Genomic DNA, 25,061 nt, shown 5'->3' with positions numbered 1-25,061 from the left:
TATGTTTATATATATGCATATAAAATTAATTTTTTAATAAATGGATAAGCATATCATGAAGAATAATAGTACATATATTAATAGGAACAAATGAGAATTTTTAAACATGTAAGAATTTATCTATCTTAATGGGCATCATCCTTCAAAGTACAGAAGTTATTCTAATTGACAGAAGACCTCATATCTGGTCTGAGATGTCTTAACCTTTTTTTTAAAAAAAAAAAAAAGATTTTATTGGGATCCCTGGGTGGCGCAGCGGTTTAGCGCCTGCCTTTGGCCCAGGGCGCGATCCTGGAGACCCAGGATCGAGTCCCACGTCAGGCTCCTGGTGCATGGAGCCTGCTTCTCCCTCTGCCTGTGTCTCTGCCTCTCTCTCATCTCTCTCTGTGTGACTATCATAAATAAATAAATAAAAATAAATTAAAAATAACCAGTGGCTTACTATTAAAAAAAAAGATTTAATTTATTTATTCATGAGAGACACAGAGAGAGACAGGCAGAGACACAGGCAGAGGGAAAAGCAGGCTCCACGCAGGGAGCCCGATGTGGGACTCAATCCCAGGTCTCCAGGATCAGGCCCTGGGCTGAAGGTGGCGCTACACTGCTGAGCCACCCGGGCTGCGGGGGGGTGTCTTATCCTAATAAGCAATTGAGAGTCATCAAAGCAGGAACTTAAATATATGTTTAAATTAATATATAGCTGAACAAATAATAATTATAAACACTAAAAGAAGAATTAACAAAAATTAAATAAGATTAGATAATGGAAAAAAGAAAAAAGAGGATCCTAAAAAAACCCTCAAAATTTATAAGCCTTGAAAATTATGAATGTTAGTATCATTGAAAGAATTGGAGAAATTACAGAGCAAGTTAGCTGCAAGAAAATGAAACCCATTTTAGATATGTTACACATATATTTCTTTTTTTAAGATTTTATTTATTTATTCATGAGAGAGAGAGAGAGAGAGAGAGAGAGAGGCAGAGACACAGGCAGAGGGAGAAGCAGGCTCAGGCTCCATGCAGGGAGCCTGATGCAGGACCTCCAGGATCATGCCTTGAGCCGAAGGCAGAAGCCCAACCACCAAGCCACCCAGGCGTCCCCAGCACATAGATTTCAAAGGAACCTTCAAATGGAATAGTCTAATTGATAGTCAAACCTGGAAACATGTTAGTGATAGAGAAGAAAAAACTTAAGTCTCATCAGCACAAAATACTAAAACTTTAAAAGTAGAAAAGCTATCTGAAGTAAATATAGTATTATAATACAGAATAATGAAGGGATGAAAGGCATATTGGTGACTGAACTTTAAGGAATATCCTCTGGGCTACCAAAGAAGCACCCTGAATATGCATATCTTCATACAGCATTTATCACATTATATTTTATTTTCAGAGCTATCTCTCCCTATGACTTCCTGTTTCAAAGCAGATGTTCAATTAAAGGTTTTCTGGACAAAGGACAAAAGTATGAATAGTTAGGAACCAGAGAAAAAAGTGAGCAAAAAGAGAACATAAACAATTAGAGAGGGAGTAAAATATTGGTCACTATTTATTAATCCAACATAAATAAAACACCCAGAAATAAGAGCCTGTTTGTATACAAATTGATCTGAAGTATTCCAGATCCAGAGAAAACGTACCTTGATAGGATCCTGATAGAAGAGACTGAAGAGTAAAGAAAACTGAAGCTGGATGGCTATACAACAGCATAGTACCCCCAAAGAGGGGTCAGATCTTATTTTAGGCAGGGAGAGACATAAACCAAGCAATAAAGAGAACATAGTTAAAGTAAATTCAGAGGCATACTATTAATTTTGTAAAAATAAGTATATTTTTAACACCTGGAAATCCAATGGTTAATGAATCAGCCACCAGAGACTTCCTAATGAAGCTAATTAAACAGTGTAAAGATTTGCAAACAGACCAATTTAAAGCAGTTTGTTAATAATGTTATAGGAATGCTAAATAAATAACCATAGTAATAAAGGCATAATTAATGGTGCATAAACCAGGTTGCTAAGGGATTTAAATCTTAAACTTGGACAATTTCCTTTGTGAATTTCACTGAGTTATTTTTATTACTGATTAGTAAAAATAAGTAATATTATTGACTGAAGGTTAGTACTATAAGCCTGGAGAGGGATGTCTCAGTGGCTCAGCAGCTGAGCGGCCTTCAGCTCAGGGCGTGATCCTCCAGGGCAGGGATTGAGTCCTGCATCAGGCTCCCAGGAGCCTGCTTCTCCCTCCTCCTATGTCTCTGCCTCTTTCCCTGTCTCTCATGAATAAATAAATAAAATATAAATAAATAAACAAACAAACAAACAAACGCCTGGAGAGAAAACAGGCTGAAGTTGGCTACTAAATATGACTGACCATGAGCAAATGACTCAATTTTTTAAAAAATATTTTATTTTTTTATTCATGAGAGACAGAGAGAGAGGCAGAGACACAGGCAGAGGGAGAAGCAGGCTCCAAGCAGGGAGCCCAATGTGGGACTCAATCCCAGGTCTCCAGAATCACACCCTGGGCCAAAGGCGGCGCTAAACCACTAAGCCACCAGGGCTGCCCAGATGACTCAATTTTAATTGTGTACTTGATATGCAGTAATTCCTCTTTGTACAAAAAGTTAACCACCTGCACTTTATCACAAGGACATTAAAACAGATTAAATAAATAGTTTAAAATTGCTGCAAGCTTTTAAAATAATTAAAGTTAAAACTAACTTACCAGGACACAAATTGTCTAAAGTTTGTATTAGCATAATAAACAGGGGGTTATTCCATAATCTAAATTCAACTCAATACCTTCTCTCCAGGTATTGACAGTGATAATAAAACCACTTCCTTGTACTTGCATAGTTTTTCACTTTTGTCAAAGCACTTTCACAAATATTAATTGAAGAAATAGGGCAGCCTGGGTGGCTCAGCCATTTAGCGCTGCCTTCAGCCCAAGGTGTGATCCTGGAGACAGGATCTAGTCCCACTTCGGGCTCCCTGCATGGAGCCCGCTTCTCCCTCTCCTGTGTCTCTGCCTCTCTTTCTCTCTGTGTCTCTCATGAATGAATAAATAAAATCCTTTATAAAATTGAAGAAATAGTGTTTTCTACAATCTGATCACTAATTGTACAGGCATGGTAAGTTATGTTGCAAGAAATATTCCTATCTCCTCCCTGGCGCTAATAATAATATACTCCCTGTTATTTATATGGATTTTCACTCCTTTCAAACCACTTTCACACATATTAACTAGAGAAGTGGCGTGAGGAATGATCTTTCCATTCTTCGCATCATCCAAAGGACAGAATTCAAAAAAGCAGAGAACTAAAGATTGATAAATAGATTAGATGGGGGCACCTGAGTGGCTCAGTTAGGCGACTGCCTTCGGTTCGGGTCATGATCCCAGGGTCCTGGGATCGAGCCCTATGTTGAGCTCCCTGCTTGGTGGGGAGTTTGCTTCTCCCTCTTCCTCTGACTACCCCTCCCCCAGGTTTGTGCTCTCTTGTGCTCTGTCTCAAATAAATAAATAAAATCTTTTAAAAAATAGATTAGATGGATTTGAGGCAGTCAACTCATGATTCTTAAAGCTGGATTCATGTTACCCAAAAGTCTTAGAAACAGAACAAACTCTCCAGGACAATAAGCTGATTCTCCCTATATTTTATTTTATTTTTTTTCTCCCTATATTTTAAACAGGCTTTAGCAGGTAGCAGAATTAAATAATTAAGATATCTTAAGTATGGAGACCCCTGGGTGGCTCAGTGGTTGAGCGTCCTTTGGCTCAGGGCGTGATCCTGGTGTGGGGATTGAGTCCTGCATCAGGCTTCATGCAAGGAGCCTGCTTCTCCCTCTGTCTGTGTCTCTGCCCCTCTCTCTTTCATGAATAAATCAGTAAAATCTTAAAAAAAAAAAAAAGTTATCTTAAGTATGGGCATAAGGGGAGAAACCAAATCTGTCATGATCACCTCTGTAACCCCTCCATGTCAAGCACAAGGCTCAATGTATAGTTAATGCTCAATAAAGCAACATTACAATGATTACCACAGGGAGAACATTCTACCCAAGCTCCCACAGAATATCTATTATGGAGCTATTAGTTTTCCTCCACAATTCCTGCTTTCAATGTATACACACCAAGAAGAATCTAAAGAGTTGGGAGACATGTCAATGGTTCAGTTGGTTAAATATCTGCCTTTGGCTCAGGTGGTCCCAGAGTCCTGGGATCCAGCCCCACATGTGTGTGAGTGGGGGGGGGGGGGGAATCCCTGCTCAGCGGGGAGCCTGCTTCTCCCTCTTCCTCTGCCTGCCAATCCTCCTGCTTGTGCTCGCTCGCTCTCTGTCAAATGAATAAATAAAATCTTAAAAAAAAAAAAGAATCTAGGATACAGACTACTGGAAAGTAGATTCAGAGGGCCAAAACAATTCCAAAGGCTAAGGAAAATATGCCTGATAACCCTTAGTTTGGCAAGCAAACACTTTTAAATCCCCATGCTTAAACTAAAAATTACTTCAGCATACAGGTACAGCCATTCTGGAAAACAGTATGAAGGTTCTTCAAAAAGTTAAAAATAGAGCTACCCTATGATCCAGCCACTGCACTACTGGGTATTTACCCAAAATATACAAAAATACTAATTCAAAGGAATATACGCACCCAAATGTTTATAGCAGCATTGTCTACATCAGCCAAATTATGGAAACAGCCCAGATGTCCACTAACTGATGAATGTATAAAGATGTGAAATATAGGGCACCTGGGTGGCTCAGCGGTTTAGCGCCTGCCTTCGGCCCGGGGGGTGATCCTGGGGTTCTGGGATCGAGTCCCACATTGGGCTCCTTGCGTGGAGCCTGCTTCTCGCTCTGCCTGTGTCTCTGCCTCTCTCTCTGTCTGTGTCTCATGAGTAGATAAATAAAATCTTTAAAAAAATCTTTAAAAAAAAAGATGTGAAAAAAAAAAAAAGATGTGAAATATCTATAATATACACGTGATATATAATATTACATAATATAATATATACACAATGGAATATTAGTCATAAAAAGGAATGAAATCTTGCCATTTACAATGATGTGGATGGAGATAGAGTGTATTATGCTAAGCAAAGTAAGTCAGAGAAGAACAAATACCTATGATTTCACTCATATGTGGAATTTAAGAAGTAAAACAAATGAACACAGGGGAAAAGAGAGAGAGAAGCAAACCAAGAAACAGAATGAAGAGAACAAGAAGAGAACAAACTGATGGTTACTAGAGGAGAGGTGGAGGTGGGAGGGAGAATAAGTAAAAAAGGTGATGAGGCTTAAGAAGTGCACTTAGTGTGATGAGCACTGAGAGTTATATGTAAGTGCTAAATCACTAAATTGTACACCTGAAACTAATATTACACTGTATGTTAACTGGAACCTAAATAAAAACTTTAACAAATAATAATTAAAAATTAAAATTACTTCAAAAAAGAAGTTCCAAAAGGGAAAATTATTTCCTATATGTTTATGTCTTTAGACATGTTGTGAATTGTAAATATAGTTTCTTCTTCTTCTTTGATATCACCAAGATAGAGGAAGGTACTTTTATGTAGTAATTGAGTTACTGGGAATGTGGATCTAAGTAAAATTTTTAATTGACTGCATTTTAGAAAGCACCAAGAAACACTGCCATCTTTTTAAAAGTCCAATGGTAAAATAAATAAATAGTCCAATGGTAATATATTTCATAAACATTTATAACATTACACTGCTCTGATGTAGTTTTTTATTGTTTCCATATTTTACACATAGCACATTTTTTAAAGTAATGACAAACATAAAGATAAAACATCACAATCTAAAAAAAAGAAAAAACCACAATCTATGTTCCAAATTTAACTGGAGGTTTCTTTTAAAAATTATTTAGTGAAATTTGTAAATTACGCATTAGGAAAAGACAGGCCCATTGGATACTCTACAAACCACACAACTACAGAAGATAAGTTTAAAAGCACAAGTTCCCAGATCATTTTGATCTCCTTAAATATGTGTATGTCCTTTAGGATTATTCTCAAATCAAAGGAAAGAACTAAAACCAAGGTCACCTAAACCATACCAACTTTGGCGTATGGAGTACAGTATTAATATTCAACAAAACAATTTATAAAGGCCTCCTTCACACATTATTTCTTTGAGGTAGATAGAAACAAATACTTTACCAAAAATTTCATTTTATATACGTGACAATTTTGCCTGAGGTTGTATACAGAGTATTCAAAGAGGCTATGTTTTATAGATCTGTATTTTATAGATCATCTTTCAGTAGGATTGCCAGATAAAATACAGGATAAAATATTGTATGGAACATACTTACACTACAAAATTACTCATCGTTTATCTGAAATTAAAATTTAAGTGGGCATCCTGTATTTTTATTTGCTATATCTGACAATGCTATCTTTCAGTTAGTCTGTTTCAGAAAATACCAAATTCACTGCCAGGAAAAGATTTAATCTTGTGAAAGTAAAGTAATTCTTTATTTACCTTTTAGGAACTTCCTGAGAACCAAACCATCATAAATGCTTCCTGCAGAAGCAACTGTAAGAAAGAGAATACAAAGAAATATCACAAACAGATTTTATCTAAAGAACCCAATGGGAGCCTAAAAACACTGTTTATAGATACAGAACATTAAAAGGTAACCACTCTGTAATGAGTTTACTGAAAATGGAGGCACCAAAGAAGCATTATGAGGCTACAATGACTCTCAGGGAGCAGAATAACTTCTTAGAGATGAGAACTAAATGGCAAGTCTTTTCACCTATATCCAATACCACGACTGCTTCTTTAGGTAGTACTACTCCTGAGAGAAAGGGATTATATGAAGACTGCAAACTGTAGTCTGTAATCAGAAAACTTGTCAGTAACCCATATTCCAGTATAAGAGTCAATTAAAAATTTTGGCCCTTTTAAACAATTTACTCTCTAACAGAAAATATTAAGACTATCAGGTAAGAATTTTCCACACCTAGAGTTAGAAGTCTGAATATCAGAACACTAAAAGCAACAGTCTTTTTTTTTTTTTTTAAGATTTTTCTATTCATTTGTTCATGAGAGGCAGAGAGAGAGAGAGAGAGGCAGAGACACAGGCAGAGGGAGAAGTAGGCTCTCCCCAGAGAGCCCCATGTGGGACTTGATCCCAGGACCCCGGGATCACGACCTAAGCCAAAGGCAGATGCTCAACCACTGAGCCGCCCAGGTGCCCCTTAATTGTTTTTTTTTTTTTAAGTAAACTCTACCACCAATGTGGGGTTCAAACTCACAATCCTGAGATCAAGAGTCACATGCTCAACTGACTGAGCCAGCCAGGTGGCCCTAAAGCAATGATTCTCCAGGGTAAGAGGGTGAGGAAGGAAGTAGGGACCTAAGAGGGAAAAAAGATCAGAACCACCTGGAGACTTACTAAATTGAACATCTCTCCCCCACAGGGTTAACCCACAGTTAAGAATCTAAGAATAAGTGCCACAGGAACCAATGAAAATGTGTATATCCCTCCAGAAATGTGTATTCTTCAGGCAGGGAGAAAAGGTTGAGAATAACTGAACTACAGTGAGAGGCAACACCATTATCTAAAAGTGTGCTCTCCAAATACAATAACCATTAGATATATGTGGCTATTTAAATTTAAACTTAGCTAACTTAAATTAAAAATAAGATTCCTCAGTCACACTAGCCATATTTCAAGTGGTCATTAGCCAAGTGTGGCTAATGGTTACTGTACCAAACAGCACAAATATAGAACATTTCTATCATCACAAAAAGTTCTACTAAAATGCTATTAGAGCAGTGCTTTAGGTTTCCAGATTTTGAATGATTCTAGACAAATGGTATTTCAAAAGGCCTGAGCCCAAGTAGCACAGAACATTCAATAAAAGACAATCATCTCGGGGCAACTGGGTGGCTCAGCCAGTTAAGTGTCTGCCTTCAGCTCCGGTCATGGTCCTGGGGTCCTGGGATTGAGCCCCCCACGGGGCTCCCTACTTTGCAGGGAACCTGTTTCTCCCTCTGCCTCTGTGCTCTCTGTTGCTCTCAAATAAATAAATAAATCTAAAAAAAAAAAAAGACAATCATCTCTTTTTTCTTAACATTCCTCACAGGCATACACTGGTTCTAACTTAAGGAGAGTGGGTCACTGGGACAGAGATGGCAGGTGGAGTGGCAGGCCCGCCCTAGTGATTAGTGAGGAGATGAACAATAATAAAAAAAAATACAACCTATACATCTCACAGTGTGTTTATGATGTTTCTCAATTGCATATGTCACACTGTTTCTTCAAACATCCTTTTTAAATTTTAACAAGGACCATATCAACAATTGTTGAAAGTGGGTCACTTTTGGTGAATATACTCAGAGAACAATTATCCTGCCTGCTCCACACCCCTTTTAGTCCCTAATTCTCAACTCTCTTTCTAATGTTTCTGTACTAAAGTGCTATCCTTCAAATGCAAAGATAACAGTAGAGGCTTATTTGTAAAGCACATATTTTTAAAGCAACAGCATTCCCCAAAATTCTTTCTGAAGAGAAGATGATATATTTTTAAAAAGAGCTACAAGATCTAATATGTTTGGGAAATGCTGTATACTATAGTCCATTTTTGAAGATTCAGTCTACACTGGCATAGCTAAGGTTCTGAGAACATATAATGAAACTCATCTGATTATTTTTTGAGACAGAGAAGTGGGGGAGTTGGCAGCAGCAGAGAGAGAATCTTAAGCAGGTTCCACACCCAGTGCAGAGTCCAACACAGGGCTCAATCTCACACAACCTGAGATCACCACCTGAACTGAAATCAAGAGTCTAATGCTCAGCCCTCATTTGATTTTAACCAGAATTTCCCAAATTTAGATGACTACATAATTCCTTCCTCATAACTCATAAACTGACCGTAGCACACTTTGAAAAACACTGCAATAAATAATATATTTAAAGACTTCAACAATTATTTTTTTCTTAATTTTTTATTTATTTATGATAGTCACAGAGAGAGAGAGAGAAGCAGAGACACAGGCAGAGGGAGAAGCAGGCTCCATGCACCGGGAGCCCAACGTGGGATTCAATCCCAGGTCTCCAGGATCGCGCCCTGGGCCAAAGGCAGGCGCCAAACTGCTGTGCCACCCAGGGATCCCGACTTCAACAATTATTGATGGAAAAACTATATAGTGACTTCTCAGTTTCTCTTAATGGATCATTCAAATAATAATATTTGTGGGTGTGTTTTGAGTTGAATTTTGTGCTTCTAAAAGAGATTTTGAAGAACTAAGTCCTGCTACTTGTGAATATGACTTTATTTGGAAATAGGGTCTTCACAAATGTAAACAAGTTAAGATGAGGTCATACTGGTTAGAGTGGACCTAAATCCAATTGTTGTCCTTTTAACTAAGAAGGCTGTGTGAAGGGGATCCCTGGGTGGCGCAGCGGTTTAGTGCCTGCCTTTGGCCCAGGGCATGATCCTGGAGACCGGGGATTGAATCCCACATCAGGCTCCCAGTGCATGGAGCCTGCTTCTCCCTCTGCCTGTGTCTCTGCCTCTCTCTCTCTCTGTGTGTGTAACTATCATAAATAAATAAAAATAAATAAAAATTTAAAAAAAGAAGGCTGTGTGAAGACAGAAACATATAAACACAGTGGAGCGTATTTCATGAAGGCAGAGGCAGAGACTGTAGTGATATGCCTACAAGCCAACACCAAGGACTTGCTAGCAACTACCAAAGGCAAAGAGAGAGGCATGGAATTGATTCCTCCCTCAGAGTCTCCAGAAGGAATCAACCCTATTTAGACCTTGATTTTGTACTTCTGGCCTCCATACCTGTGAGGAAATAAATTTATTTTATGTTTGTGGTACTTTGTTACAGCAGCCCTAAATAACTAATATATGGTTTTTCATCATCAGAGATTACAGACCAAACACACCATTTCATACATTCAAGTAAAGATGGCAGATTGAACATACACATTATCTTTACTACCTCCTCCTGAAATGGCAGTAAGACAATAGAAGAGGGTTATTTTTTAGAGGAACAAACCCATGAGGATAGAGAAGAGACAAAGATGAGTATAGTAAAATTCTAGAAACTGAAAATCAGAAGGACTAGAGGGAAAGGATTCAGGGGACCTTAAAAATCAAATTATAATCCAGAAAAGGAGGGCACCTGGGTGGCTCAGTTGGTTAAGCATCTGCCTTTGGTTCAGGTCCTGATCTCAAGGTCTTAGGATTGAGCCCCGCATCAGGCTCTCTGCTCGGCCGAGAGTATGCTCCCCCCTCTGTGCTCTTCCTCTCATTCTCACTCTCTCTCAAATGAATAAAATCTTCAAAAAAAATAATTTTAAATTCAGAAAATGGAACGGCCAAAAAACAACACATGAATAATGCAACAAAATCCCCAAAAGACTCAGGAATGACAGAATCACGAACTTATAGAAGTAGGGGTAGGGAGGGAGCTAAAATAAGGAGAGTTAGTTTAAAAAATGAATTTAAGAAAAAAAAATGAATTTAAGTAGTCAGGTCTTTATTTTTTTTAAAGATTTTATTTATTTATTCATAGAGACACAGAGAGAGAATGAGAGGCAGAGACACAGGCAGAGGGAAAGCAGGCCCCTTGCAGAGAGCCCCACGCGGGACTCATTCCAGGATCATGCCCTGGGCCGCAGGCGGCGCTAAACCGCTGTGCCACCAGGGCTGCCGTAAGTAGTCAGGTCTTTAGATTCTTTTCTCCACTCAGCATTCTATGGTCACCTTCCTAACCTTGGTGGGGGAGAAGGAAGGGTTATTCTTTTAAGATTTTATTTATTCATTCATGAGCTGAGTGAAATAAGTCAATCAGAGAAGGACAAACAGTATATGTTCTCATTCATTTGGGGAATATAAATAATAGTGAAAGGGAATATAAAGGAAGGGAAAAGAAATGTTGGGAAATATCAGGAAGGGAGACAGAACATAAAGACTCATAATTCGGGGAAACGAACTAGGGGTGGTGGAAGGGGAGGAGGGCGGGTGTTGGAGGGGAATGGGTGACGGGCACTGAGGTGGACACTTGACGGGATGAGCACTGGGTGTTTTTCTGTATGTTGGTAAATTGAACACCAATAAAAATTAATTAAAAAAATAAAAATAGGGATCCCTGGGTGGCGCAGCGGTTTGGCGCCTGCCTTTGGCCCAGGGCGCGATCCTGGGAGACCCGGGATCGAATCCCACGTCGGGCTCCTGGTGCTTCCTCTGCCCGCTTCTCCCTCTGCCTATGTTTCTGCCTCTCTCTCTCTCTCTGTGACTACCATAAATAAATAAAAATTAAGAAAAAAATATTTAATAAATAAATAAATAAATAAATAAAAATAAATAAATAAAAAAAGAAACCTCAAAAAAAAAAGATAAAAAAAAAGATTTTATTTATTCATTCATGAGAAACAGAGAGAGGCAGAGGCATAGGCAGAGGGAGAAGTAGGCTCCCTGTGGGGAGCTGATGCAGAACTTGATCCCAGGACCCCAGGATCATGACCTGAGCCAAAGGCACATGCTCAACCATTGAGCCACCCAGGCGCCCCAGAAGGGTTATTCTTTGAAAAGAAGAAGCATGAGTTTTCCAGTTGAGGACCAAAGTTGTATTAAAAATAACTGGCCTGAATGAACATAAAGACTGAATGCTGAGTTATCTCTCTTACTCCTCCATCCTAGAACACTTGTAAAATCTGGCTTTTTCTCTGCCTGATGAGAGGCAACAAATTTATGCCTAGAAAAATATAACAGAATATATATCGAACATTAATTAATAGTTATCTTAAGAGGAAGCTGGGATCCCTGGGTGGCGCAGCGGTTTAGCACCTGCCTTTGGCCCAGGGCGCGATCCTGGAGACCCGGGATCGAATCCCACGTCGGGCTCCCGGTGCATGGAGCCTGCTTCTCCCTCTGCCTGTGTCTCTGCCTGTGTGTGTGTGTGTGTGTGTGTGTGTGTGTGTGTGTGTGTGTGAGAGACTATCATAAATAAATAAATAAATAAATAAATAAATAAATAAATAAATAAAAATTAAAAATAAAAAAAAGAGGAAGCATCTGGGTGGCTCAGTTGGTTAACCATCTGCCTTCGGCTCAGGTCATGATTCCAGGGTCCTGGGAATGAGCCCCGCATCCCTGCTGAGCAGGGAACCTGCTTCTCCCTTTCCTGCTCCCCCAGCTTGTATGCACTCTCTCTCTGCCAAATAAATAAATTTTTAAAATCTTTTAAAAAGTAATTATTATCTCAAGGGATGAAATTACTAGAAAGTCTCATTTTCCATAAAATATTTCTGTAATGTTGGAATGTTTTATGATAAGCATGTATTTCCCTTCCTTCTACAAAAAATATGAAAATTATTACATAAAGATCAGAGACAATAAAGACAATAAAGAGAAGAGAGAGGCCCCTATATTTCACATGGGCTGAAGAAGTCCATTTGGCTCAAAATGTCTATGGAACTGGATCTCTTGCCAAAAGCTACTGTGGTCAAGTCCTCTGCTTTGAGTGAAATCAATCCTGCTACCTTAGTCAGTTTATTGGATTAGAATCAATGCATAAACTAATAACCATATACAGACCAACATCACCCTAGCCATCATAACCAAAACTTTCTTTTTTTTATTTTAAATTTTTTTTAAATTTTTATTTATTTATGATAGTCACAGAGAGAGAGAGAGAGAGGCAGAGACACAGGCAGAGGGAGAAGCAGGCTCCATGCACCGGGAGCCCAATGTGGGATTCGATCCCGGGTCTCCACGATCGTGCCCTGGGCCAAAGGCAGGCGCCAAATCGCTGCACCACCCAGGGATCCCTTAACCAAAACTTTCTTATGAATGGTGGGAACTCTGTCCAGTCAGAGTAGAGTTCATGCACAGTAACAGCAAACCAGCCTATCATATCTCTCTCAAGGATATATTGCTAGATACCCAAAGGGAAGACAGGGCATTTCAGTTCAGTGAGATAATGTCTTATAGAGCCTAAAGTACTATTCAGTCTCAACTGGGACTCAGGGTGACTCCTCTAAGGCTGACAAGATAACTTCATCCCACAGTATCCTTCAGTAAACCTACAGACAGATACACTCTCTTCTCTCTCTCTCTTTCACACACACACACACACACACACACACACACACACACACACACAAGTAACCAAACAAAAAAGGATCACTTCCAAAGTTCAAGACAATAAGTTGTTCCAGGGCCACTCAATGCATCAGCTTCCCTCAAGGGTGTAGGCAAAAACGAGAGAATAAGTGTCAAGTGAAAAAGGTTTATTTTCAAACTAATTGCAAATTACAATTACTAAAGTATGCACCATTTGTCATTTTCCTTCTTTTCCTTTATTTTTTGGCTCTCTTCTAACTACCAAAGTCTGGACATATAAAAGGAGATAAAATTCAATGTAATATAAATATGCTGTGAAAGAGGAGGTTAAAACCAAGAGCAAGAAGGAGATTGTTTCTAAGAATTCTTAAGCCAGTAAATTATTCCTCTGAAAAGAGTTTTGTAGAACACATTTGTAAATCTATCACCAGATACTTATTACATAATTATTTAAGTTTTTTAACTATTCAGTAACCCTGGAGTGATAACATGATAAAAGATTATGACTAACTGAAAATTTTAATTATAACAAATCATAACAAAGACAGAAAATCAATTATTTCTTCCCCTACTTACTAGTTGTTACACAATGAAGAGTATTTGCCTGGTGCTCAGAATTTAATGCTTCCATGGAAATCACTAGCTGTCGTTCTAGCAACGTTCCCTTTGATACTCCTGCTGTTTCACACTTCCAGTGAATTATTAAATATTTCAAAATCTGAAAAGGGCAGAATTCAAAGGAAACAAATCTTTAGAAATCATGGTGGTAATAAATTTATGACAGTTGAATTAACAATCCTAATTTCCAAAAAATAGTATTCTTGCTTGCAAAATGTCAGATTTACATCTATTCAGAACAAAGCACTGTGTCTAAACAAAAGAAGGAACTAGGAAAGTGACATAAGAAAGGAGACATAAGAAATTAACACAATACTCAGTACGACAGGAAATGGAGACAATAAATTGCTTTATTTAAAGGGTAGGTTCGGGAAGCCTGGGTGGCTTAGCGGTTGAACGTCTGTCTATCTTAGGCCCAGGGGGTGATCCTGGAGTCCTGCAATCGAGCCCTCATGGGGCTCCCTGCATGGAGCCTGCTTCTCTCTCTGCCTGTTCTCTGCCTCTCTGTTTCTCTCTTGAATAAATAAAATTATTAAAAAATAAATAAAAGGTAGGTTTATCTGGAAATAATAATTCAAAAAACTTATGTGGGAGTTTGTTTTCCCTGTTTCTTTTTTCCTCCCCCAAGTAAAAGCCAATATGAAGATTATGAATAAGAATGGCATCTGGTTATGAATCATCTTTATTTTTCATTAAATCATCCTTTCTGAGGATCAGAATACTAGTTGAAAGCACTGGCTTTGGAGCCAGATGTCTGGGTTTGAGTCTCTGATGTGCTATGTGATCTTGGGGAAATTATTTAACTCCTCTCTACCTCAGCTTCCTCATTTACGAAAATGAGGACAAAACTACCACATATGGCTACTGCTAAATGTAAACAAAATAAGAGCAAAATGCTTAACACGGTGCCTGGCATAGATAATAATAGTAAATGCTTAACAGACATTCGCTTTTATTTCTAGTAAGTTTATAAGCAGTTAAGACTGCACACAATATTTTAAGTTGAACAGGTTTCAACTGTCCAGATAAAACATTCAATCTTGAGGAGACAAATTTAAAATATTCTGTATTTAGGGAGCTGCCAAATATATCAATCAATTAATAACCAAAGTTAAGATATACTTAGATAATAATACACTTATACTTGGTGACTTCAATCTAGCGCTTTCTACACTCGATAGGTCTTCTAAACACAACATTTCCAAAGAAACGAGAGCTTAAATGATACACTGGACCAGATGGATTTCACAGATATCTACAGAACTTTACATCCAAACTCAACTGAATACACATTCTTCTCAAGTGCACATGGAACTTTCTCCAGAATAGACCACATACTGGGTCATAAATCGGGTCTGAACTGATACCAAAAGATTAGGATCGTCCCTTGCATATTCTCAGACCATAATGCCTTGAAATTAGAACTAAATCACAACAAGAAGTTTGGAAGGACTTCAAACACGTGGAGGTTAAGGACCATCCTGCTAAAAGATGAAAGGGTCAACCAAGAAATTAAGGAAGAATTAAAAAGATTCATGGAAACTAATGAGAATGAAGATACAACTGTTCAAAATCTTTGGGATGCAGCAAAAGCAGTCCTGAGGGGGAAATACATCACAATACAAGCATCCATTCAAAAACTGGGAAGAACTCAAATACAAAAGCTAACCTTACACCTAAAGGAGCTAGAGAAAAAACAGCAAATAGATCCTACACCCAGCAGAAGAAGAGAGTTAATAAAGATTCGAGCAGAACTCAACGAAATTGAGACCAGAAGAACTGTGGAACAGATCAACAAAACCAGGAGTTGGTTCTTTGAAAGAATTAATAAGATAGATAAACCATTAGTCAACCTTATTAAAAAGAAGAGAGAGAAGACTCAAATAAAATCATGAATGAGAAAGGAGAGATCACTACCAACACCAAGGAAATACAAACGATTTTAAAAATATATTATGAACAGCTATACGCCAATAAATTAGGCAATCTAGAAGAAATGGACGTATTCCTGGAAAGCCACAAAACTAGAACAGGAAGAAACACAAAACCTGAACAGGCCAATAACCAGGGAGGAAATTGAAGCAGTCATCAAAAACCTCCCAAGACACAAGAGTCCAGGGCCAGATGGCTTCCCAGGGGAATTCTATCAAACATTCAAAGAAGAAACCATACCTATTCTACTAAAGCTGTTCGGAAAGATAGAAAGAGATGGAGTACTTCCAAATTCGTTCTATGAGGCCAGCATCACCTTAATTCCAAAACCAAAGACCCCACCAAAAAAAGAGAATTATAGACCAATATCCCTGATGAACATGGATGCAAAAATTCTCAGCAAGATACTAGCCAATAGAATCCAACAATACATTAAGAAAATTATTCACCATGACCAAGTAGGATTTATTCCCGGGACACAAGGCTGGTTCAACACTCATAAAACAATCAATGTGATTCATCATATCAGCAAGAGAAAAACCAAGAACCATATGATCCTCCCATTAGATGCAGAGAAAGCATTTGACAAAATATAGCATCCATTCCTGATCAAAACTCTTCAGAGTGTAGGGATAGAGGGAACATTCCTCAACATCTTAAAAGCCATCTACGAAAAGCCCACAGCAAATATAATTCTCAATGGGGAAGCACTGGGAGCCTTTCCCCTAAGATCAGGAACAAGACAGGGATGTCCACTCTCACCACTGCTATTCAACATAGTACTGGAAGTCCTTGCCTCAGCAATCAGACAACAAAAAGACATTAAAGGCATTCAAATTGGCAAAGAAGTCAAACTCTCCTTCTTCGCCGATGACATGATACTCTACATAGAAAACCCAAAAGACTCCACCCCAAGATTGCTAGAACTCATACAGCAATTTGGCAGCTTGGTAGGATACAAAATCAATGCCCAGAAGTCAGTGGCATTTCTATACACTAACAATGAGACTGAAGAAAGAGAAATTAAGGAATCAATCCCATTTACAATTGCACCCAAAAGCATAAGATAAGATACCTAGGAATAAACCTAACCAAAGAGGGAAAGGATCTATACCCTAAAAACTATAGAACACTTCTGAAAGAAATTGAGGAAGACACAAAGAGATGGAAAAATATTCCATGCTCACGGATTGGCAGAATTAATATTGTGAAAATGTGAATGTTACCCAGGGCAATTTACACGTTTAATGCAGTCCCTATCAAAATATCATGGACTTTCTTCAGAGAGTTAGAACAAATTATTTTAAGATTTGTGTGGAATCAGAAAAGACCCCGAATTTTAAAAAAGAAAACCATAGCTGGGGGCATCACAATGCCAGATTTCAGGTTGTACTACGAAGCTGTGGTCATCAAGACATCCCACCTCAAAAACAATGCAAGCACATAGATAAATGGAACAGAATAGAGAATCCAGAAGTGGACCCTCAACTTTATGGTCAACTAATATTCAATAAAGGAGGAAAGACTATCCACTGGAAGACAGTCTCTTCAATAGATGGTGCTGGGAAAATTGGACATCCACATGCAGAAGAATGAAAATAGACCACTCTCTTTCACCATACACAAAGATAAATTCAAAATGGATGAAAGATCTAAATGTGAGACAAAATTCCCCCAAAATCCTAGAGGAGAACACAGGCAACACCCTTTTTGAACTCGGCCACAGTAACTTCTTGCAAGATACATCCACAAAGGCAAAAGAAACAAAAGCAAAAATGAACTATTGGATTTCATCAAGATAAGAAGCTTTTGCACAGCAAAGGATACAGTCAACAAAACTAAAAGACAACCTATGAATGGGAGAAGATATTTGCAAATGACATATCAGATAAAGGGCTAGTTTCCAAGATCTATAAAGAACTTATTAAACTCAACACCAAAGAAACAAACGATCCAATCATGAAATGGGCAAAAGACATGAACAGAAATCTCACATAGGAAGACATAGACATGGCCAACAAGCACATGAGAAAATGCTCTGCATCACTGGCCATCAGGGCAATACAAATCAAAGCCACAATGAGATACCACCTCACACCAGTGAGAATGGGGAAAAATAACAAGGCAGGAAACCACAAATGTTGGAGAGGATGCGGAGAAAAGGGAACCCTCTTACACTGTCGGTGGGAATTTGAAATGGTGCAGCCACTCTGGAAAACTGTGTGGAGGTTCCTCAAAGAGTTAAAAATAGACCTGCCCTACGACCCAGCAATTGCACTGCTGGGGATTTACCCCAAAGATACAGATGCAGTGAAACGCCGGGACACCTGCACCCTGATGTTTCTAGCAGCAATATCCACAATAGCTCAACTGTGGAAGGAGCCTCAGTGTCCATCGAAAGATGAATGGAGGGATCCCTGGGTGGCGCAGTGGTTTGGCGCCTGCCTTTGGCCCAGGGCGCGATCCTGGAGACCCGGGATCGAATCCCACGTCAGGCTCCCGGTGCATGGAGCCTACTTCTCCCTCTGCCTGTGTCTCTGCCTCTCTCTCTCTCTGTATGACTATCATAAATAAATAAAAATTAAAAAAAAAAAAGAAAGATGAATGGATAAAGAAGATGTGGTTTGGGTGGCTCAGCGGTTTAGCGCCTGCCTTTGGCCCAGGGCGCGATCCTGGAGTCCCGCGATGGAGTCCCGCGTCTGGCTCCCGGCATGGAGCCTGCTTCTCCCTCCTCCTGTGTCTCTCTCTCTATGTCCATCATAAATTTAAAAAAAAAAAAAAAAAGAAGATGTGGTTTATGTATACAATGGAATATTACTCAGCCATTAGAAATGACAAATACCCACCATTTGCTTCAACGTGGATGGAACTGCTGAGTGAAATAAGTCAATCAGAGAAGGACAAACATTAAATGTTCTCATTTATTTGGGGAATATAAATAATAGTGAAAGGGAATAGAAGGGAAGGGAGAAGAAATGGGTAGGAAATATCACAAGGGGAGACAGAACATAAAGACTCCTAACTCTGGGAAACGAACTAGGGGTGATGGAAGGGGAGGAGGGCAGGGGGTGGGAGTGAATGGGTGACGGGCACTGAGGGGGGGGGCACATGACGGGATGAGCACTGGGTGTTATTCTGTATGTTGGCAAATTGAACACCAATAAAAATAAATTTATTATTAAAAATATTCTGTATTTAATTCCACTATTTATAAAAGCACACTCTCACTTCCCCACTAAAGTATCATAGGGAAAATTACTACCTCTTTTAAGGCGAGGAGATCTCAGAGAACTTGGGAATGAAGATCCTAATTTGTACCCAAGTTTATAAGAATGGCTTCCAGACATTTCTACAATCCAGCACTTTCCTTCACACAGCCTCTGACTTAGTGCGCTCCCTCCCCTCTGTTAAGATCTTCCCGCAGTGGCTTTATCCGTAGATTGCAAGTGGGAAAACAACACTGGCCTGGGAGTCAGAAGCTCTGGGTTCTAGCCTAGCCTCCGTCTGTAAAATCGAATCCTTCAACTTGGAGGATAAGGCCTTGAAGGCAAGAGGACCGGGCGAACGCTCAGGTGCCGTCAGGTCAACCCCGTGAGGCCTGTGGTTCTGTTCTGTCTAGTACCCCTTGTGCTCGCTTCGGCAGCACATATACTGTCTAGTACCCCTTACAAGACCAAGGGTTAAGAATGTGAGCAGGTGGCGGCTCTGAGGGTGCTGCCATGGGTGAACTCACGCAGCGTGGCGGCACCGGACGCCCCATCCCACTTTCCAGAGCAGGAAAGTTCCCGGGCCCGCGCGGGGTGGTAGAGGCCGAGGGGGAGGCCTCTGCACCACCTTCCACCACCCAGACCCAGGCACGCGCCCCACGCCACACGAGTCTGCCTCTCTCCTACTTCGCCCGCCCTGGCCTCGCCTTGCGCCCGAGGCGGCCCAGTAGTCTTTCCTGCGCACCCCCTCCGCCCTGGGGAGAGGCCCCCTTCACTCCAGGCTGGTTTCCCCGGCCCTGACCTGGGTGTCCGCGGACGCCTAGCAAACACTTCAGCTTCTGGGGCCTCGCTCTTCTGGGCTGTGAAATGAGGCGTTCCCCCAACTGAGGCGCTGTCCCTCATCTGCTCCTCACAGCACCGTGTGGGGCCAGCGAGCTTCCGCCGAATCACCCCATTCCCACCTCAGGCACCACCAGACCCCTCTCCCCAAACTTTGCGGTTCGCTCACGAAACCCTCCTCAGAGGGTCCTTCTCGGCCTTCTCTCCTCCCTGGCATCACCTCGCATACTGCCACGGCCGCCCCTTCCATGGCGCGGGGGCAACAGCAGCGACGCCCACCACCTGCTGCCCGCTGGGACGTCGACCTCCGCCGGCGCCCACGCCAGGCAGCGCAGAGTTCTTCCCGCACGCGCGCGCGCACGCGCGCCCCGCCCCCTGGCCCACCGCGCGTGCGCACTTCACGCCGCACCACCCCCAGGCCGCGAGCAGCCAGGGCTTGCCCGGAGCGGTGGGGAGGTGCCCGGAGCCGCGAGGGTTGTGGGCGGACGGATGGGCGGGCCGCCGGGCTGAGGAGAGCCTGCGGGCTGCGACTGAGGCTGGTGGCTGCGGGAACCAGGCCAGGCGAAGACTCTCCTTCCTCTGGAAAGAGACTTTCCCACAGTCCCGGCGAGGTGCAGCCCTCAGCCGGGAGGAGCTGCTGAGGCCCGGTGCGAGATCCCCAAGCCTGTTCTTGACTCCCCCGCGGCCTCACCTCCTGCCGGGGCTGCCCCAGGTGCCCTAGACCTGCCTCTGATTCCCAGATTTAGCAAATAAAAATACAGGACGGCCAGCTAAAACTGAATTTCAGATTTTAAAAAAATGTTTTTAAGCTACGAATATCCCTTGAAATACTTGGGACTTAAGTATACCAAAAAGTTATTCACTCATCTGAAATTCAAAACTAGGCATCCTGTATTTTACCTGGCAACTGCCTCCAAGCATGTCCCCAGCCTAATCCCAAAGTGCCTGGCCAGCCCCAGGCAGGACCTGGAACGCCCTGCCCCACGTTTGGCTCTGCACTAAATATGCCAACGGCAGGAGCTGGTTTTCACGGGCTTCAGCTGACTCAACAAGCTCTGGGGTTTTCAGTGTGTTCCCAGCTGGAAGGAAGATATTACTCCAGACCAGCTGCTGGACTTCGGGCAGGTTCAGGGAGGGACGTGGTGAGCGGGGCTTGAGCCCAAACTGATAGTCTGGCAGCTGGTTCCCCAGGCAGCTGAAAGAAAACAGGTGAGAGAGATTCTTGTGTAGCAAAGAGTTGCCCAAGGAGAAGGGTGGGGCAGGGTGTTGGCTGCTTTCCTTCAGGGAAAATTCTTCCACCCCAACTCCAAGAAGCCAGGATTGGACAGAACAGATGGGGGAGCTGGCAGAGTGCCCACCCAGTACACAACCTTGGTGCTACTCCAGAGAAGTGTCTGCTAAGATCTGAATCATAGCCTTGGCCAGTCCATGGCCAGTGCCTTTGACCACCTTCTCCAGCACAGTTGCTCACAGGTAGACCTACTGGAGAAAGGTAGCTTTTATTTCTGGAAAATTCATCATAAAACCATCTCAGACTTGATAAGAAAGCTGGCATTAGGGGAATCATTGGAGCCTACCTCTCCCTTTCACTGTCTTCTCTCTCCGGTGTTCCTTTTAGGCAAAGGAGTTGCCAAGGAGAAGGGAGCTAACATTTATTGAATGACTTCATGTTGTCTGACACCACTGGCTCTTTACACAAGTTTTTTCACTCTCACAACTGTCTTGTGAGATCCTTACTATATTCACTCTCCATCAGTGAGGAATCAAGGCGCTGAGGATGGCTCTTCAAAAATATTTCCCATAGAGAGTTCTGGCTCAGCAGGAAATGCCCCACATTGAGAGTGGCATTGGGAATGAAGGGTGGAGGAACAGTTGGAAATGTAGAAGTACCTCAGATGAATTGGTTGTCCTGGCTTCCAGCTCTTGGTCTTGGAGTGAGCTTCAGGGATAAACATGCAGTGGAGTACCCAACACCATCCTAGAGTCAGAGGAAATCTAACAGAGGCCAGGGACACAGCCACCTTCCATACTGGATGTGGGCAGAAGTGAGAAGGGGAGCCTTTGATATGAAGGCCTGCCATCAGGACTTCCATAGTATAAACCCTTTTAGTTAAGCAACGTGGTGTTGTTTGTTTGTTTAGGTAGGCTCCATGCCCAACATGGGGCTTGAACCCATGACTCTGAGATCAGGAGTCCCACACTCAACTGGCTGAGCCAGCCAGGTGCCCCCTTTAGACAAAGTTTGATGCGGACTTGACGTTTGGTGGGCATCTACTCTGTGCTAAGTGGTCTTCACTTTATCTTATCTGTTTTAAGTCATCCTCCCAGTATTGTATGGAAGGTGTTATCCTTGTTTTATAAAGAATGAAGATGAGGTTCCAAGAAGAGGTTGTATGACAGTGAGTTGTAAATGGTAGGGCCAGAATCTGAAACAACCATCTCTTAACACTTCTTTCTGCTCCCCGGCGCATCTCCTACTTGGATGTGATTGCTTGTCTGAGGTCTGTGGTATAGGAACATTAACTCTACCATATAAAGCCAGTCCCTCCATTCAAAAAGTAAGGAATCAATGAACTTAGATGCCCTCCTCTCCCACAAACTAAGGTTTGAATGAACGGAAGCTCCTAACCCTTCAATATGTGCCCCATCCTGCTTGGGGGTCTGGTAACTAATATACTATTGGACTCTGCATTATTAAAATTGTTTTTACTCAGATCCCATCCTCAGAGAAGTAGAATGTCAGAGTCATAAGGGACCGTAGAGGTTACCAATTACCTTCAATCGAGGAAGAAATTTGAGTTCCAAAGTTAAGGTCACTTTAGTCAACCAGGTCAGCCAAGGAGCTTTGGGATGCTGCTCTGGACATTTTTAGCCCTGGTGTTCAGGGTCTTATTATTAGTGTCTTCAGGGGGCCAGTTATCCCCAGTCCTTGGACTTAGTGGCATATTAATTCTCCTTAATATGCAGACATTTATGCACCCACCTCAGTATTTAGAATAGTGTTGCATGTCTGCTTTGAATATCCTGCATATTCTGAGAAGAAATCCTCTGGATAGAAGAGACCCTGTCTAAAGAGCCCCAGGTTGGTTCTGACCCAAACCCAAGGGTTAAAGTGGAACCAGAAATCTAAGAAATGCTGCCAGGTCAACAGTGACATTTGACATTTTAGGAACTGCTGAGCTGTCTTTCCCTTTTAAATGTGCCCTCTCTGTGTATGTCATTCCTAGACACCTCTTAGGTCTACCTTGTGCTCAGGCTCCCTTAGAGCATTCAAAAGCCCTGAAAAGATAGACCATAGGAACTGAAATGGAAAATATTCCTGAGGTCTCCTTTATCAGACTGATGCAAAACTAAATCCATTTGAGAAGTTTCTTTCCCCCTGGGAAACTACTAAAAGAGGCTGTTTCCCATACACGCAATAGGAAAGGGTTAACTGCTTCTCTCGGGTCCTGAGCCAAGTCTGTCCCCCACCAGTTCCCATAACCGGGTTTCCTGAAATGGAGCAAGTCCCAGGTGCCTCTCCACTAATCACATCCTTGGAAATGGGGCCAGGAAGCTCAGATTAGCTCATCCCTTCACCTTCTTGAGGCCTTCTCCACCTGGAGCACAGAATCTGGGGCAGCTTCGCTACTCACCTCCCTCTCTGCTTTCCTATCTGGGGTCAGACAGGGATGTTCTCACAGAGGTATGTTAGGTTTCGGGAGCACTAGAGGCCATAGTGGTGCCAACTTTTGTACCAATTCTTGGACTACAGCATTTGTCCTTCCTCATTCTAAGACTTATGGGCAAAAGAAAGATTCTCCCCCAAGACAATACTAGAGTTTGTATAGATGGAGTATTATTTTCTTCACCACTTTTCCCTGTTTTCTTCCTCAACTTCTTAGATAGCTTCCTGGTTTTCCAAGCTGACAATCCCTCCCCCCAACCCCCTAACCCCACCCCCGTACAGAGTCTGATTCCTCATCCATCAGTAGTAAGTTCCTAGGCCAACTGGGGAGATTTCATTCCATCTCTGTTAATGTGTAATTCCTACTCTTCCCTGATAACCAATAAAATCTATATCACAAAGCTTGTTCTACTCTCTGATTGGCTTTTAACTTTCTCTCTAGGCAGGGTTGGATGTCTTAGCTGATGTCCACTGTGTAGGAGGCATTCTTTGTGGCATAGAAGCTTTGGTAATGGAAAAAGCAGTGTAATCTGGTCCTGTATGATTGAGGAAACCTATTGATCCAAAGGCCAGATGATCAACTTTATTTGAAAGACAAATAGGCTAACTGGGAAAAAGATTCTGGGAAAAAGAGGACACTGGCTCCACATGTAGTCTTAGTTCGGTCTTCATCTGATTATAGTACTCTAAGGACTCTGCCAGGCATGCTGGTGTATGGAGTCTTTAAAGCTAGTAATATGCAGTCTTCGTGGAGCTGGTTTTCCACTGATCAATGAGGTTGACTTGATTTCATCCATTCTAGCATTACCTCTATTATCTTCTGTTTCTTCAACTTCCCTTCTCACCAGCTGAAAAGAGGCTGTGGAATCAAAATTCTAAAATGGTGAGGATGTCTGGATTCTTTTCCTGTTTTATCACTTACTTTTGGTGTTATGTTCCAGTTTTCCTCAACTAAAATGGGAAAATTATCCCAGGAATATAGTTTTAAAAAAAAATCTGTGAAACAATTTGAGAGTCTTAGAATCTTTTTTTTAAGATTTGTTTTTGTATTTTAAGTAATCTCTCCACCCAACTTGGGGCTCTGAACTTTCAACCCAGAGATCAAGAGTTGCATGCTCTACCAACTGAGCTAGCCACATGCCCCTAGAATCTTTAGAGGAAATCTTAGAAGTCATTTAATCTAGTATTTCCCAACCAGAGAAGTAGTATTTTTTTTCCAATTCATTTCCTTTATCCCCAACCCTCCTCCTGAACAGCCTCTTTGTACCTCCTTCCTCAACCCCTTTCTGGTATCCAAGGTAGAGAACTGATCTAGTTTGCACAATATATCTGATGTACTTAGGGTTGTGAAACACTGCCCTAATTCACCTCCCCATTTCATGTAATACTCATTCCAACAGTCCTGACAAGTTGATATCTTGCTTTTACTTGAATACCTCATGTTGAGAAATTTGCCACCTCAGAAGCAACCCATTCCAGTTCTGGACAAGCAGTGGTTTGGTAAGGAGTTTCTCATTATATTGAACTAAAACTCCCCCACTGCATCTTCCACCCATTGGTCCCACCTCTGCACTTTGAAACCACAGAGAAGTCATCTAATCCCTGTATAAAGGACAGAGAGGAATACCCAGGATTGTTATTGTTAACTTGTCACAGTGTTTCAGACCTGGCCTGGATGATT

At 41.4% G+C, this 25,061-nt stretch overlaps 1 protein-coding gene across 3 annotated transcripts in view; it reads right to left on the bottom strand.

Moving 5' to 3' along the window:
- TOP6BL (TOP6B like initiator of meiotic double strand breaks) overlaps positions 1-20,085 on the bottom strand; it is a 106,470-nt gene extending 86,385 nt beyond the window's left edge. Inside the window, exons 1-4 of one of the 3 annotated variants that reach the window (XM_072758491.1) lie at positions 19,934-20,085; positions 18,320-18,415; positions 13,694-13,835; positions 6,507-6,560 (exon numbers count right to left, since the gene is read on the bottom strand). In XM_072758491.1, coding sequence (XP_072614592.1) covers positions 6,507-6,560; positions 13,694-13,835; positions 18,320-18,415; positions 19,934-19,963 — 322 coding nt within the window. In that variant the 5' untranslated portion in view covers positions 19,964-20,085. The remainder of the gene's footprint in view (positions 1-6,506; positions 6,561-13,693; positions 13,836-18,319; positions 18,416-19,933) is intronic. The other 2 variants (XM_072758492.1, XM_072758490.1) reach the window with 2 other exon arrangements.
- Between the last annotated feature and the right edge of the window lie 4,976 nt (positions 20,086-25,061).

The sequence above is a fragment of the Vulpes vulpes genome, chromosome 5, assembly GCF_048418805.1.
Source record: "Vulpes vulpes isolate BD-2025 chromosome 5, VulVul3, whole genome shotgun sequence".
NCBI classification, from domain to species: domain Eukaryota; kingdom Metazoa; phylum Chordata; class Mammalia; order Carnivora; family Canidae; genus Vulpes; species Vulpes vulpes.
Note: the sequence above shows the minus strand (reverse complement) of the source record. Positions and strands in the feature narration are given on the sequence as shown.